A 17,590-nucleotide genomic window follows, 5' to 3' on the forward strand; every position below is an offset into this window, starting at 1 on the left:
TACAGTGTGGCGGTCAGCTGTTGTCAGATAGTGCCTGTTAACCAGGCATCGGTGCTGATTCTGGGAGCTGTCCGTGTTGTATTGCTGTGCTGTCAGTGCTTATGTTTATTAAGGGGGGGTTACAAGTCTGGCTGACCTCATACAACCATGGTGCTGATTCTGAGGAACAACGTCGCTCTGGCTGGAAGCATCCATATGCGTGGATTTTCCGCAGCTGTCATTCTTTTTATTTTTTCTTTAAGCCTGTGCTTTTGATGTCTGCCAAAACTCATCAGGAAATATGTTGTGATAACAGAGGGACGCGTCACTGTAGTGCGGTGTCACCTGCCTCAACATGAATTGTTTCAGTCTCGTAACATCACTGGGTATGCCATAACAACCCTGCCCTTAATGTGAAAGGTGAAGGAGAGGTCTGGTATCTTCAAAGGTGTTAGGAGTACATCTGGATGTCACTTCACTTCTCCGCCAAAGTGCGACTGCGGGAGAGTCTGCAGTTTAGGCTGGTCATTGTGAGGATAGATGGTTTTAACGTTGAGTCAGTGTATTAATATATAAGGAGTGGCTCTGCTGTGGGGTGTATTTGTTTTGGCTGAATTATTACCATCGTCCAATCTGGCCATACGGGAATCCTTGGTGTGGGTAGCATTCATTTTAATTTAGCAGGTGTGACAATAAGTCGATTTGTATTTAAACATGTAACAACATCACAGAGAATAGCTTCGTCTGAGTTGTTACACAAATAACCAATGGTGAGAGCGACTGTTTGCCAAACGTCGATATGTACAACGTTTTAATTGTTTTGATTGTTTTAACTTGATCCGTGATTGATTAGGGAATTAAAGTATGATAACAAGGAAAGATAATCTCTTGGTTTTGGAAAGATTATCTCTAGGTTTTAGAAGCCTGTGGTGTTTCATTCAGGATTGAGCTGACAGGATTGTTGTTGATAAATCCAATTAATGTAAGATGGACACTCATTCCTTATATGCAGCTGTGCCTTACGGCTTCACATTTTGTGATGTCATTTCGATACACTTACTGCTGGCTTGTGATGTCATTACGATGCACTTACTGCTGTCTTGTGATGTCACTATGATGCACGTACAGTACTGCTGGCTTTTGATGTCACTATGACGGCCATATTGCAGCAAGCTGCTTGTTAATGAGGATGTGTAAGGTTTTAAATATCTGCGAAACTGACATGAAGACTAGTGGCCGCCCACCTTCAGTCTTATGATCTCAAATTTAGCCCTTTCTGTGTTTGTGGAGTTCGAGGTTCTCCTTGTGTTTCTGTGGGTTTCCGCTGGGTTTTTTGATTTCCTTCCGCAGTTAAAAGGCATCTCGGTAGGTGAGTAGGTGTCTCTAAATTGCCCCTGTCTGTGAGTGCCTGTGTCTCCTGTGATGGACTGGTATCCCATCCATGGTGTCCACTGGCTTTTATCCTGTGCTTCCTGGGATAAGCTTCAGGCTCACAGTGAGCTTGTATTGCATAAGCAGGAGAAGTTACCAAAAAATAAGATATCCTAAATTGGAGAAATGTAAGCGTTAATCATTTCACTGAGATTCTGCTTCTTATTCCTTATACATAACTTGCCTAGCTAGGACACGGTGTTGCTGGTTATAGAGATGGCTGTTGTGGTCAGCTGTACTCTGATTGGGCAGTCCTATCTACCCTTTCTGAACATCTCTGAGATGTCCAGCAGTGTCAGTGAGAGATCATCAGAAGCTATGAAAGACAAGCGTCTCTCCTGCTGAAATCATAGAGAAACGTGCATAATCATCACAGTACTCAGCACAGCATCCAGAATACTCTGATGCTAAAAGTGTTTTTCCTGGCGATTATGTCGTGTCTTACGCTTAACCTGCAAATCAGGCCCAGAACCTGATCCTGTGGCTTATGGAGATCCTGAGCTGTTTGGCAGTTTCGCTCTTTGCATGTGGATGTTCTGGCTGGAAGTTGAGCGGCTCCGTGCGTGTAATTCATGAGGTTGTCCCGCTTGCCCCCTCCCCGCCCCCAGCCCTCTCTACTTACATTACATTGCTCCTGAGTGGGTCGCTTTAGGCTCCCAGAATGGGCTCACACGCATACACTGAAACATCTTGTTAGCTTTTGTTCCTGATTATGGGCGAGCGTCCAGCTGGGCCCCAGGAGGTCATGTCACCACGCGTGGCTGTCCAAAGGGCCCGGGCACCAGCGAGGCATTTCCACTCTTTTGATTGCTGGTGGCCATAGAAGTACTCAGAGGCACAGACTGGTCATTATGGTCCTGGTAGCAATGTGCGGACACAGCGGGCATCTGATTGGTTTCCCCAGTTGCCTGTTTGCTCGTTCCTCACTAACCCGGCCCTGTCATCTGAAACAGTTTAGAGGCTTTTCCCATGAATACAACTGGGCATTCTTAGAGAGCGGCCTGGGTTAAGTGCCTCACTTAAAGGCACAAAGGTAGCCGCTCCTCTCGGGACTCGGAAAGCAGCAAATCTTCAGGTTATGAGCCTGTGTCTTGGAGATCTGCCTGAAAGTAAGCAGAGCGGGCCGCCAAGGTGACGGGGTGCCGCCATTGTCACGGAGTCCTTAACGTGACGCTCCATCGCCATCTGAAAGCGCTAATGGACCATTGCATGGATGAAATAGGGAGTTTCCTCACCTTTTGTCCTGTTCACATTGGTTTGAAATCTCAAGTTGTTTCGCTCTGTATTCAGCACATTTTAATACCGCCTATCATTTATAAGGTTTGACTGCTACACACGGCACCTTACAGATTGATGACTTACAACCAAAGGAGGATGTCATGAATAAGACACTTGTGCGTCTTATCAGGGTCTCGGTTTGAATAAGATTTCAGAATCCCATCCGTGTAATGAATTAGCCATTGTTAATGAATCCGGTTTGTAAGGAGGATTGTAGGCGCTGGCTTTGGGATGGTGTGGTGTGGGGATGCGAGACGTTAGACAGGAGAAGAGTAGCAGTTTAGCAATGATAGTTTAACTGTTGCTTTGGCTCCTCATGGATCTCTGCATGGTTTATCTTCTGCATTGGATCGTCTTTGAGCTCTGTGTTGTGTAACCTCTCTCTTAGCTGGTCAGTGTTCTGCCTGGGTAACCAGTGCCTTAGCTGGCCACTGTAGCCCTAAGGACCATTAAGTAGCTGTACACAAAGACTTTCCCCTTTAAATTTTTAATGGTGCTTTACTAGTAACAGCTGTCTCGTCATTTCCATGATGTCACTCCCATGATGTCACTCCCACAGTATCAGAGCAGGTAACATTTACACCTTTTCCAATAAGATGCACACTATGTTTCTATTCATTTTCTGTGAGTTTGAGCTTTGTGTTGCTCTCTCTGACCGCTCTCAAGGCAGGGTAACCCTGCTGAAGCTCCGTGTAAGGTGTTCGAAGTTGTGTTCGAAGTACCTTCTCCGAAGTTTTTTTTATGTTTGCTGCTGAGGAGGTGGCACGAGGAGGGATGCACATTAGAGGAATGTGACAGTTCACCTCTGGGTTTAGGCCTGTGGGTGGGGGTAGGATGTGAAACTCCTTCACTGGTTTGGAAGTTTTGCTTCTTTTCCACAGTTGCAGATATGCCTTCAGGAGATGTGTAACCTGCACCCATACAACTCTAAGTGGCAAGGAGTGACTCTGCAGAGTAGGACTGTGCATCTAAGGTCAGAAAATGATCGGAAGGTTGGAATTGCTCCAGGCTGGACACTAGCCAACCCTCTGCTGTGACTCCAATATTTGCTGTCACCTGGGTGTGTTATGGAGAGCAAGATGTGATAGGTGAAAACACAAGTTCCATATGGGGATGAATGAAATACAGTATTACTCTTCTGTTCTGTTCTAAACCTGTAGATGGGTCACAAACCACTCAGTGGTGGGACAGTCTGGGATGTAAAAGGTCCAACTGGTTTAATCCAGACAGCGAATAGTCTATTCCGTCATGTCTGAGCAGTCCGGTAGTGCTGCTGTTTGCAGCTAATGGACTTCGGCCTGGTTCTCAGTGTTCAGTCATTTATCACCTTCCTCTGAAGGATCCGCCTTGCCTACCTTCTGTCGAACCACATGAGGGAAGGTGACGTCCGCATAACCCTACAAATGCCACGTGTATTTTGTGACGTAGAATTGTGTTGTTTGGACGCCTGACATTTGATTAATTCAATCATATTAAATTCACTGCACCGCCGCTATAAAGGTTAGCAAATTGCTAATTAGCCATTATCTGATCATGCCAAGAGGTCTGGGGGTTTCTGTCTTTCCTGATTTTGCTTTTCTTTCTCGTGCCCCAGACCAGCTTCTCAGGTTCTTCAATACCCGGATGCTCCGATGGGCGAGACGGGATCACGCCGTTCCACCCTCGTCTCCCGGCTGCCGATATTCCGGCGGAGCTCCCATAAGCGGCAGGACTCGCTCCCGTCGTCGCCGTCATCCGGCGGTGTAGCCAATGGCGTCCACACCTCGTCCCCGTCCAGCACGAACTCCAGCTCCAGCAGCACAGGGAAACGCCGCAGCCTGTTCCGCACGCCGTCCATCAGCTTCCACAGCAGGCGGGGCCAAGAGGCGCGTGCCGACCCCGCCCCCGCAGCCCAGGAGCATGGTGGCCGTGGCCCCGAGCCTGGTCTGCATAAATCGGAGGACGGCTCCCGCTTTAAAACTCGCCACTCCTTTGGCTTTGGTAGCCACCGACACAAGAAGATCACTCGCTCCCAGACGGAGGACTTCGAGAAGGGACCCACCAATCGAAGCCTCTTCATCAACTGCATCAGCTCAGGGACCAATGAAGGAGACGACTCTGGCTTCCTGGATGACTACAGCAGCAAGCGGTCCTTTCGGCACAAGAAGCAGCTCCTTCCCAAGTCTTTTTCCTCCCACCATCGCTTCTCCAAGCATTCAGTAGGGACTCCCGATCAGTGCCAGTCCCTGGAGGTGAACGCCGAGCCTCCAAAGCCCCCCACCCCTGGTTCCTGCCCCAGCGAGTTTGGGGACGGGTCCTTGCAGTCCCCCATGCTCTCGGAGGACCGCACCACGGCCATCACCCCCTCCGAGTTTGTCCCGGTCACGGAGGACTCCGTCTCAGAGGTGGACGCTATGCCCGTCTTGAGCCCCGCTGCCGTGCTGGAACCCGTCGGCCACGTGGCCCCTACCTCCTCGGTGGTCCCCGCGGCCACCCCACCTATCTTGGAGAAGCCTGCACTGCCGGATGCTAGCAGGGTGAGCCTGGAATGTGAGACTGCTGCACAGCAGGCACCTCCCACCGCCCCTGGCGAGGGGGCGGAGCCTGACGCTACCTCTAGAGATGGACCGGGAGGAGATCAGCTGATTGTGGAGCACAGAGAGCCGGACACCGCGGGCGCAGAAGACAGGCCTGGCGAGGAGATGGGGAGGAGACCGAAGAACGTGGTGCCCATGCAGGAAGCACGGAAGGGGTTGGAGTCGAGACCGAGTCACCTAAGGAAGCCTCACACAGGTAATGTCTTCAGGTCTCCTGAGGGGAGCCCATCTCAGATGAACAGATGGGCTGTAGGAACACCTGCTTATGCTAGCCTGGTGACTTGTAGACCGTCTGAAGGTGAGACCTGGCTCACAGTGAAGGTGAGAGTACCTGTGCTAGACCTCAGCTGGGAGACAGTGAGCACAACGGCGTGGTCATGGAAAGCAGGACCGATTGTAGCCTCTGTTGTTACTGCGATTCAAACAACTCTCTTGATATAAAGCTGAAACCTGCTTTTTAACTTCTGAATTGCTGACAACAGTATATGATGTTGTTTACTAAGTCTAGCAAATGCAAAGTAATTAATATCAAAAGATGAATGGAGGCAAGATTCATGCCAGGGCTGGGAAATGCATTGTTATCGCAGGATGACTTCCTGAAGTTACCAGGAACACCTGTGGGTGTCAGGGGTCACAGACGAGTGTGGTGCTCGAGGAAAACATCGGTACTGATGCAAGTGTGCCAGAAACAAAGGCCTCACATGAATCAATGATCTCTAATGTATTTCTGTGGGATATTTCTGCCTAATGAGGGAGATGTTGCTGCTGCTCTGGGTTATCTGCATGTGAACTGCAGCTGGATATCAGGAACCAAGGCAAACGCTTTGGCTTTGATGCATCATGCTTAATGGGAGAATTCATAATATTACATTGTCCAGAGATATCTTTTCTCGCCTCTAGGACCAGCGCGAGTCATTTCAGGACGCGTGTTGTTATGAATGTAGATGTCGGTTTCCATGGAGACGCTCTGTGCATGTGATAACTTGCCTCGTTTTGGCTCGCTGCTGAATTTGTGCTGTAATTCGAAATTAAATGAAAGCACATCAAAACCTGTGATTGTGCCCGAAAACCGCTGGGGAAAATGTCCAAGTGAGTGTATGAATGTGGGCAGTAGAGCCCAGTGCGCTGGAGATGATTGATTTCATTCGACATGAGAGGATATTGTCTGTTCAAAGCAGGTTTTTAGTGTGCGTGTCATGTGTTTGGGCTGAACCCGGGGCTGTAGTGTGATGGTCCCGCTTATCTATCTCGACTCCTGTGCCGGTTCTGCTTCTCCTGCTATAACTGTTCATTAAGGTCCATGCCTTGCATGTGAATGCATGCATCTTGCCACCACATGGGTTTCCTGCATCAGTACATCTCAAGTTCCGCATTTGAGAGAAACCAGTCCCCAGTCAGCTTCTGCCATGAAGTTTCCCTTCCTTCAGCATGTCTCCTGCTCTGTGTCCAGCATTGTTCACAGCTCACTTCTGTCTCTGCTGGTGAGTTGGCTCTTTCCCATAATGCATTAGTGCTCTCTTGGCTGCTCTTCCTCCTCAGGGTGACCAGAGGCTCTCCATCTCAGGATGCAGCTCTTCCTGCCATTATAGTGTGATCTGACCTTTCCCACAGTGTTTACAGGCCATTAAACTGACATCCCCACTGTCACACAGTGTCTCTTAATCAAGATCCTTTTTTTAAGAAATGATCACAGTTTTTTGTTTGTGTGTATAATCAAAAAATGGTCATAATTGCTGGAAATGCAAGTTTAAGGTTCAAACCATATATAACTTAGAGGAAGGACACGGAAGCATAGTTGTGGGAGAAAACTGATGGAGATAGATAATAAGCCACCAATCTGAACATTTTTGTGATGGTGAATTTTCCAGTCGATTATTCTGGCCAGGGTTGGGGGGGGCGTCATGGAGCCTATCCCAAGTAGCATAGGGCACAAGGCTGGGGGTACACTGTGGACAGGATGCCAGTCCTTCACAGGGTGCGCACATAAACACTCACACACACAATGAAGGACATTGTCCAAGGACATCGTCCACAATGAAGGACATTGTCCAAGACTTCGTCCACATTGAAGGACATTGTCCAAGACTTCGTCCACAATGAAGGACATTGTCCAAGACTTCGTCCACATTGAAGGACATTGTCCAAGGACTTCGTCCACAATGATGGACATTGTCCAAGGACTTCGTCCACAATGATGGACATTGTCCAAGGACTTCGTCCACAATGATGGACATTGTCCAAGCCCTTCAGATTAATATCATTCTCAGTAGAAAAACTGCAACATTCCGGACTTCCCTACACAATGTTATGTATAGCCCCATGTAGATAGCATGAATCCCCATGAATTCATGTATATTTCACATATTGTGCTGCTGAATTGAATATGAAACCAAGATAAGGGCCTTCGAGTGGAGAGGAAGTTGAACTGAAGCTGAATTGTGGAAGTGACTCCACCCCCCCCCCCCCCCACCTTTGCTTGACCCACTGATTTACTCTGTAGATAAAGTCCTTTGAACTTGTGGCCGTTCCAGCTATGCCTTCTGAAGCATACCTGTGTGATGCCAAGGATGGTGTCTTCTCACTAGAACACTTCTAATCACACCTACTGTTCACCACTAAAGTCCAAAGTGCATGGGGGAGGACGTCCGGCCGACCAGCCAAAGGCATGCTGCATAACCTCAGCTGTCCCACTATTGCCACCGCCTGGCACTTCCTGGAACTGCAGCTTTGGTCATTCCTGGAATGGAGCTGGATGGAAAGGACCAGTAGTGTACGAGGGACTGGACCTGATCAGTTTTGGGGAGCATTTGGGGGATGAAGGAGGGAGTGAATCTGGCCTCACTCTGTCTGTGACACTGCTGTTCACTGACCAAAGCCGTGTGTGACTCTGTGGGGTAGATATCTGTGCCAATGTCCAGAAGGTTGTGGGTTTAAATCCTGAAGCTGGCAGAGTGGATGTACACCCTTTGGTCACTTTAAGCAATGTGCAGAAGCCCAGCTGCTCCAGGGGTGTTGGGTGTGGTCAGAGCCCAAAATCATTCTCTCACCTGTGCATATGTGTGTGCGTCTCTCTTGGACCGCAAGATGGGATATGTGAAAATGACATTATTTCTCCATGGCTAATCAATAAAGTGCCTTTATTCTATTCCAGCACGTAGTTCTGAAATTCAGCACGTTTAGAGTCGTCATTTATAGATAATGAATTCAGAGATAAAGTTGGTGTTTCAGTCCCACATGGTAACAAAATGACCGTGAAATCAAAGCGCTGAACATGGAAAAGGTGAATTACCTCTGAATGGATAATTGTGCATGTTCTGTAATGGGGGTTGGGTGGGGCTGTCATCGTGCTCAGACTTAACCAGTCAAGAACTAATGTAATTGATCAATCTGTGGAAGTAATTCCAATGGGATCTAAATGGTCCTGTAGGATTTCTCAGTGTCGCTTCATTGCATAATGCATAGGAGTGTGTAGGCAGAACCAGAGGTTTAATAGGCCTTGTACTGTGGGGTACCATGAGAGCTATGAGTAGAGGGGAAAATGTGCTATATAAGCTATATATGACAACCAAAATATTTAAAATATACTTCTAAATAATTTAGGAATGCTTTTGTAAAAATCAACTGAATTGAATTGGATACTCTTGTTCGTTTTTAAATGATACCGATGACGAGGATGATGATGGTGTCTCCCTCTTTGTCTCCCCCTAGTGTCGGTGGGCAGCAGTGCCAGCCCCCACCATGAGGTGAAACGCTTGGAGCGGCGGCTGCGCTCTGCGTCGGAGGGGGCGGGAGGAACGGGGGGGCCGCGGCTGCACCTGAGCCTGAGGGAGCCTCACTTCGCCGAGGGCCAGGCGCTGCTCCAGCACAGGACCTCCTCCTCTTCTTCCAAACTGGGCAGTCTGGTAGGTTTCCTGGGATTGCACTGACTGAGGCCTAAAACAATGCAACTTGGCTCCTTCTCCACTATGCCCCCTGCTGTCCCTTGCTAGACTCTGCAGCTGAGTCTGTGACGCAGGGGCCTGCTGTTCAGCTGTCTCACGCAGACAGGAATAGTACTGAGTGCACAGCGTTGTGTGACAAAAATGGTTACTGTTGAAAGAAAATGGGGGGAAAATGATCTGGTTCATTACTTAACGGCAGTTAGGAACCGGGCTTGAGATGGGTAAATGCTGACAGAACACGCCCTTTTTTCAGGCTTCGGGGAATATGTAGGGGAACCACGGAACACTGGTCACACAGGAAATCACGCAGCCTAAATTCTTCAGATTCTGTCAGGCAAATGAAGTGTAAAAATGAAGAGTGAATGAAAGCAGTACGTCTGTGCAGTTTCACCTAGGTGAAGCACTTTACAGACTCCCTTCATCTCCTCCGTTCTGCATGAGATGAGATTTAAGATGATATCCTTAACAAAAAGCTCATAAAAACTGTAATTAGATAATAAAAATATAGGATATCTGTAGTTATAATTAATGGATAATGGTCAATTAACTACTATATGTTATACTGCAAAAAATGTGCTGTAAAACACACACAAGATCAAAGAATTGTGGCCCCTCTTATTTTTTAATTAAGGCACTTTCGTTATAAATACAAAGTAACCTATAACCAGGAAGCTGTCTCCCTACTTTAAATGACTCTGGCAGACTGCATTGACAATTTTTTTCTTACAGGCTATTAATCCGTGTCTAGACTGTATCTCACAAAACAGAATTTCCTGAATGCAAGCAGGATGGTGCTGCTTAAATTGCTGTGAGGCTCCCACTGTTTCCCTGTACTGACCCGAGGCCTCCTCTTTGTGGTCCCACTGTTTCCCTGTACCGACCCAAGGCCTCCTCTTTGTGGTCCCACTGTTTCCCTCTACTGACCCAAGGCCTCCTCTTTGTGTTCCCACTGTTTCCCTGTACCGACCCGAGGCCTCCTCTTTATGATCCCACTGTTTCCCTGTACTGACCCGAGGCCTCCTCTTTGTGGTCCCACTGTTTCCCTCTACTGACCCAAGGCCTCCTCTTTGTGGTCCCACTGTTTCCCTGTATTGACCCGAGGCCTCCTCTTTGTGGTCCCACTGTTTCCCTCTACTGACCCAAGGCCTCCTCTTTGTGGTCCCACTGTTTCCCTGTACCGACCCAAGGCCTCCTCTTTGTGGTCCCACTGTTTCCCTGTACTGACCCGAGGCCTCCTCTTTGTGGTCCCACTGTTTCCCTGTACTTACCCGAGGCCTCCTCTTTGTGGTCCCACTGTTTCCCTGTACTGACCCGAGGCCTCCTCTTTGTGGTCCCACTGTTTCCCTCTATTGACCCAAGGCCTCCTCTTTGTGGTCCCACTGTTTCCCTGTACCGACCCAAGGCCTCCTCTTTGTGGTCCCACTGTTTCCCTGTACTTACCCGAGGCCTCCTCTTTGTGGTCCCACTGTTTCCCTGTACTGACCCGAGGCCTCCTCTTTGTGGTCCCACTGTTTCCCTGTACTGACCCGAGGCCTCCTCTTTGTGGTCCCACTGTTTCCCTGTACCGACCCGAGGCCTCCTCTTTGTGGTCCCACTGTTTCCCTGTACCGACCCAAGGCCTCCTCTTTGTGGTCCCACTGTTTCCCTGTACTGACCCAAGGCCTCCTCTTTGTGGTCCCACTGTTTCCCTGTACTGACCCGAGGCCTCCTCTTTGTGGTCCCACTGTTTCCCTGTACTGACCCGAGGCCTCCTCTTTATGATCCCGCTGTTTCCCTGTACTGACCCGAGGCCTCCTCTTTGTGGTCCCACTGTTTCCCTGTACTGACCCGAGGCCTCCTCTTTGTGGTCCCACTGTTTCCCTGTACTGACCCAAGGCCTCCTCTTTGTGGTCCCACTGTTTCCCTGTACCGACCCAAGGCCTCCTCTTTGTGGTCCCACTGTTTCCCTGTACTGACCCGAGGCCTCCTCTTTGTGGTCCCACTGTTTCCCTGTACTGACCCGAGGCCTCCTCTTTGTGGTCCCACTGTTTCCCTGTACTGACCCGAGGCCTCCTCTTTGTGGTCCCACTGTTTCCCTGTACTGACCCGAGGCCTCCTCTTTGTGGTCCCACTGTTTCCCTCTACTGACCCGAGGCCTCCTCTTTGTGGTCCCACTGTTTCCCTGTACTGACCCGAGGCCTCCTCTTTGTGGTCCCACTGTTTCCCTGTACTGACCCGAGGCCTCCTCTTTGTGGTCCCACTGTTTCCCTGTACTTACCCGAGGCCTCCTCTTTGTGGTCCCACTGTTTCCCTGTACTTACCCGAGGCCTCCTCTTTGTGGTCCCACTGTTTCCCTGTACTGACCCGAGGCCTCCTCTTTGTGGTCCCACTGTTTCCCTGTACTGACCCGAGGCCTCCTCTTTGTGGTCCCACTGTTTCCCTGTACTGACCCAAGGCCTCCTCTTTGTGGTCCCACTGTTTCCCTGTACTGACGTAGCATTTCTGTATAGTATGGTGAATGTTCTCCTTTGTTTAACTCAATGAAAAATGCCTCATTGTAATTTGTAACTTTAAATTGCTTTGCAAAAGCCTTTTAGCACCATGAATGAATGGACAGTTGAATGATTGCTAATCCTGTATGTGACACAATGCCAAGGGTCCTGGTTCCCTGGCCGGAGTACGCTTTGTGGAAATGACTCACTTCTGGTGGATGTATTGCCAGGCTTTCAGATCCACCATCCCAGAGCAAAGCTGGCTCAGGGTCACCAAAGAGTAGACTCAGCTCTGGAAGAAAGCCATGATGCCATACAGATTGCCCATGTGACGAAAAACGGTTTAAAAGAAAGCCGTGACCAGGAAGGCTCCAGGCTTGTGAAGCGGCTCTACGTCTCGCTCCTTGACAAAGAACAGCACGTTGAGATTTTCTGTGACAATACAGAGTAAAAAGTGTGAAGGACTCTTGAAACATGGGTATGATTTCTACTCGGGGGATGCTAAGTCACAGCACTGCATTATAAAACACGAATCCGGAATCTGGTCTCTCGTTACAAGTTCCTGGACTTTTGTAGTTCCTGGCTACTTTTGTGTGTTGATTTCACACCCCACAACAGGAACTGGCATCTTTATCTGAAATAAGCATGGGAGATGCGAAAAGCTCGTCGTTAAACTAAATACATTATATGAAGCTACTCTGTCACCCCGAAACAATGGTGGATGAACAACTTGTTCTGTTAGTTATTGAGGGGGAGCGATTGTGATCAAAACAGGACTCAGCCTTATTTATGTGAACCACAACATGTTTGTGTTTTATTAGATCTGGCTGGCAGATCAATCTTTCACTTTCTACAAAATAAAATATGATGTTATTTGCTAATAAGTGCTGGCAAGTTTCACCACCGGCACCGCCGATATTAGAGAAAAAGTATATTGGTTATCGATCAAATTTTCAGATGCAGAAATAAGGAGGCGCAAAAAATGTATTCATTCATACATTAAATGTAATTGAGGTACAGAAATAATTCCATCTGCTGCTCCGTTAATTTGATCTCTTTTCGCTGCACTTCTGTGTAACTTTTAAATTTGCACCGGTGAATGTGGCCAGCCAATCAGCAGGATATCGCTGTATGCACCTCGCCGGTAGTTCATGTTTCTAAGAGAAGTACCTAGTCTGGAATAGGGACTAAAAAAAGGGTTCCGGAACTGTCTCCAAGGAACTTACAATCAGACCGAGTCCCAGCGTTGTGAACACCACAAAAATCCCTGGTTCTGGAAAAAGGTTCTGGTTCCTGAAAAAGGTTCCTGCAGTGTGAAAGCACTCACAAAAGGCTCTTAGCAAGGCATTCTTCACCTGCAGTGGTAAACTACTTCCTATCTGCCTGATTGCTAGAATCCTTGCAGTAACATATTGGAGACCCTGACTTCACCTTTGCTCATTTTTGTAGCTAACTGGGTGTTTTCAGTCGGGTTGTATAGGTTGACCAAGTATCAATCCTATCCCTGTCCAGTAGGCTTCTATTGAATCTGTACCTGAATTATCCCAGCTTATTACACTGTGCACTTGGTGTGTGTTGGGTTCTCCTCTGAGGGGCAGAGGGTGTACATCAGCCTGGGTGTGCCAGCTGCCTCTGTACAGTGTTTCTCACAGGGCTGTGCCCACACACCGCTTGCTCACATCTTTGAGGGAAATTGGAGAGGAAGAGGCTAATTGACTAATGGAAGGAGTGCAGATTTCAGTTGCCTGATTCAGGTTGACCCAAGGCTTTCTCAGTCTGCTGTTTTCCTCTGAACTCACTTGGTGCTGCTTTTGACAGCCCATTGTTTAAAACCAGCCACACATATTTGTGTCTTGAAGGATTTATCTGCTTTAGATGTCTTTCATGTATTTCCAGCAATAAAATGCTTTGTATGTTCCAGTTAACCTTACATAGATTGCTTCTTTTTAAATCAATTCCTTTTTTCAACCGAGGCCGCTGATGTTTCATGATACCATTTAACATTGTTCCCCAAATAAATAACTACCTGCTTTACAGAAAACTGTCAGGTAATTAGTCTTTAACACTGTGTTGCTAACAGTACATTATTGACTAAAATCTAATTATGTCGTGTTACAGTGAGTACCCTTAATGCCAGCTATTTAATTTGTTCTTCCTTTTTGTTTATAAAATCTTTATTATTGATGAGTCTAATTTACGACACTGCTAAACAGGCTCATTATTTATTTTTTAATAAAGGACTACCAGACACAGTTTAAATCATACAAGGAGTGATTCAGGCATGTAATAAATCTCAGAGAATGATGGTCATCTGCCTGTGGGGAACTATTAACGGAATATTTTCTAGGTTTGTTGGCTCTATCAGCCTTTATTTTAAGGGTGGAGTTAGAAGCCTTTTGTGAGTGAGACCTCACTGAAGCGGAAGCAGGAAATTGTGCTGTACAATACAGAATATGATGAACAAGAAGATACATGTGATAAACTTAGAGGTTAAGAAGCGTTTAAAATACATGTGCTTATTATACAAGGGCCCCATATATAACTATATGGGGCCCTTAAGCAAGGCCGTTAAGCTGCATTTGCTTGGGTCTGGGTATGATTTTACTCTACATCCAGCCCTACAGGGAGGTCCTCCAACTTTCAGGGAAAATTTGGGGGTTGGTGGCAGGATTGGCCCTCCAGCGAGCGGAAAGAAAATCATACCATTCCATTCCACTCAAACTAATGTGGTGCTGAGGTATCACCCACTGCACGGCTCCACTCAGGTATTTATCTCTGAGGTGGTTCGTCGTCAAGCCATCAAACCTGAATGAACACTTTAAAGAGGTCTAGCTATATGAATAGTGGCTAATTATTATTCATTTAAAGTTTTATTTGAAGGTCTGATGTTTATGCTCACGGATCAGTCATTCAGTAAATGACAACTTGTCAAGTGCGTAATCTGTAAGAAGTTCTCCAGTGGCCCATGTTTGAAGCCAAAGCTAGGTGTGATGTGTTCCACCGCCTGACACAAACATCACTGTGATCGCTCAGGTTGATGTGAACGTGTTTGTAAATAAAATACCGACAGATTTTGCTGCTATTCCGTGGAAGGAGTGGAAACATTCAATGACTACCTTATTCCTCTATGAGGGAGGTGTTGAGGGGACCCATGGAAAGCTGATTTGGCTCCTGTTAGCCAGATGAATCCTCTGGATTGGATGGTTGGATGAAGGCGCTTTCCTGATTTTCTTGTTTGTGTTTCCATGGGTGGCATTGTGAAAAGTCATTGTGAAGCATTACTGCATCTTTGCAGATGGTCCTGCCAAATTTTTGTGAGCGATGTTCTGTGTACAAATCAAGTCAGTTCACCATGTATGAGAGTTGACTAGAACATTGAGCACAACAGGAGGCAGGATTCTGCTGGGTTCCAGGTTTATAACATGAAGATCTGGCATGGAGGCATTGTTGAAATTAGTGACTGATTTACACATGAGGTGCTGTTTGGAGAGCCTCTGCACCCCAGGAATGACTTCCATCAAACAATGAAATGGTGGCAAGAACAAGACTCTGATCGCCAGTGAGGTTTGAGGTGCCAGGTTAATGTTTGATAAGTAACCGTCTCGGTTCAGAGTAAACTGGCTTGGTGGTGAGAGGCTGGTCAGTCGGGCCAGAGTGCTGAAGGACTAATGAGTGACTGGACTGCACTTCTGTGATGTGAGGAGCAGCCAGGTCTCCTACCTCAGAAGAGCAAGAGGAAGCTTCTGTTAATTAAAGCTCTTTATCTCAGACAAAAGCCTGCTGACTAATTTGAGTTTTATTACACTCTATGTCCAACAGGGGGCAGATGTCTCCCTATGTGTTTCTTTTTACAGATTTTATGTTTATTTATTATTATTTTTATCTGCTGCCTGCTGTGTTCCCACATCTGTAGTTTTATACAGGGGGTCATAAAGGCTTCTCTCCATCTGATCTGCCGCTTCAGACCCACACAGCTGTGCTGTATAAAGGATCCTGGGAGCTATTCGTGGCTAATGAGGCATTGAGGGGTTCACACACCCCTTAATGTTCTGCTCCAGCTTGCTGTGTCTTGGAGATGCACTCACAAGTAAGAGAAAAGCGGCCAGAGATGTCTTCATTTTAAGGCTTGAGGACCAGGGCGTGACTTGAAGGGCAAGGGGAAAGCTTGGTGTGTGTGATCATCATGGCCACAGGATACCTGACGAGCCTCGTCATCGTTATGGCTGTCACAGCATTCCCTATCACCTGCCCAGTTCCTTGGAGGTTCTCTGTTTACCAGCACAGCTACCCGTGAGTGACGGACGCATTTCAAAGGACCAAATGCGAGGGCCGTCCACACGTCAGCTGTATGTGTGTGTGATCATCTCGCCGGCTTCATTCGTTTGTGCCCCTCCCATCTTGCGGGGGTGTTGACTCTCCTCCTGTTCTTCAGGCTCTATATATCACTGCCCCGTCTGCACTATTTATATTACATTTACATTTCTTCGCTGAATGGATAACTCTGTCAGACGTGACTTGCATAGTTTACCTCTTACCATTCTTTTTCCTATGCGGCAGGGTGTTTTAACTCTACTGGTCACATTGCCTGCTGACTGCAGGTATTGGGTCTCACCTTTGAAGGGTAGTTTTATTACATACACACACGCACAAAAAAAAAATAAATAAAATACGACAATGATTAAAATGCAAATTTTTCTCCTGTGGCAACAGGCAGAGTCAGTCTTCAGTGTAAGGCTGCCCTGCCATTTAATATAATCCCTTGAGCACACTACACACACCTCTTCTGGGGTAGTAGTAACGGGCCATGTTATTGTGAGCCGTCCAGGTTATTTGTGCTGTCTGGAGGTGTGTCCATAATGTCACCATGTGACCAATAGCAGCCCAGTGCAGATGTTCCCGGTTTCCCATCGCAGTGTCAACTGCTGCTTCACTGTCCCCATTAGGAACTGCTGCCTTTTGGCAGCCAATCTAGTTGCTAAACCATTATGCCACCTGCTGATCAGATATTGACACACAGTAACTGTTGTTCAGTTCCCAGAATAGTGGGTTTGTTCTCCAGCTGCATGTTGAGAAGCGACTACGGGAGGAAGCTTCCTGTTCCATCTTGAAGGACTTCTTGTTCCTCTTGTATTTCATGTTCATGAATTTTATTCATTAGCTTTGTAGCACTTGATCTCGTTCCAGCTGTCCTAACGATTATCAGGCAAGTGCTGAACTGGTATCATGGGATATTTGCTTCCCTCCCCCACCACTTTTGAGATTTACACTGAAACGGCTGCAGATGTGCAGCCTCGTGAAAGTGAGAGATTTTTTATTCCCCAAAGGCCCATAGTTCCACCTAAATACCACAAGATGGCAGCAGAAGCCTTTGATTAAGCCGCATGCAGTCAGTCAGTCAGGGAATTGATGGGGGCGGATCCCTTTGCTTCTTCCAGGATTTTAATGTCACATGGGCTTTATGTTTGAGAGTAGCTGCTCTGGGTGAAACACTGCATAGGGTTTAGATGTTTCTCTCCTCAACACTCGTGGCAAAGTTTAGGAACAGTAAAATCCTCAATCTGTTGCACATAGTACGTTCAGCTTTTATTTTCAAGTAAAGATACATTTAAAGAGCATTTTCAGCCACATTAAGCTATGAAGCTGCTGATATACAGTGTCATTTATTTAGTCTTTCAAGAAACTTTAGTGACTTTTAAAATTCTCATTGCATTGTTAAAAATTGCAGGGACATGCTGATAACGAGGACAAGGGGGGTTTACTTTTAAAATCCCCAAATTTGTCCATCTTGGGAAACAAATATGATTTATGGGTTATGGTGGCCTTTAAAAACCTGGGGGGTGCCCAACAAAGCAGAATTTTCCAGTTAGCTGGGTTAACTTAAGCAAGAAGTCGTGATCGTCTAACAATAGTTTAA

General features: G+C 47.1%; 1 protein-coding gene across 5 annotated transcripts in view; it reads left to right on the plus strand.

Annotated features, from left to right (window-relative positions):
- ccser1 (coiled-coil serine-rich protein 1) overlaps positions 1-17,590 on the plus strand; it is a 62,930-nt gene that overhangs the window by 1,145 nt on the left and 44,195 nt on the right. For all 5 annotated transcript variants that reach the window (XR_011985165.1, XR_002841165.2, XR_002841166.2 and 2 more), the window contains exons 2-3: positions 4,283-5,460; positions 8,973-9,166. Coding sequence is in view for 2 of the 5 variants with exons in the window: in XM_023836651.2 (XP_023692419.1) it covers positions 4,320-5,460; positions 8,973-9,166 (1,335 nt within the window). In the remaining 3 variants the exon portion in view is untranslated. The remainder of the gene's footprint in view (positions 1-4,282; positions 5,461-8,972; positions 9,167-17,590) is intronic.

Source organism: Paramormyrops kingsleyae, chromosome 2 (genome assembly GCF_048594095.1).
Source record: "Paramormyrops kingsleyae isolate MSU_618 chromosome 2, PKINGS_0.4, whole genome shotgun sequence".
In the NCBI taxonomy this organism is placed as follows: Eukaryota; Metazoa; Chordata; class Actinopteri; order Osteoglossiformes; family Mormyridae; genus Paramormyrops; species Paramormyrops kingsleyae.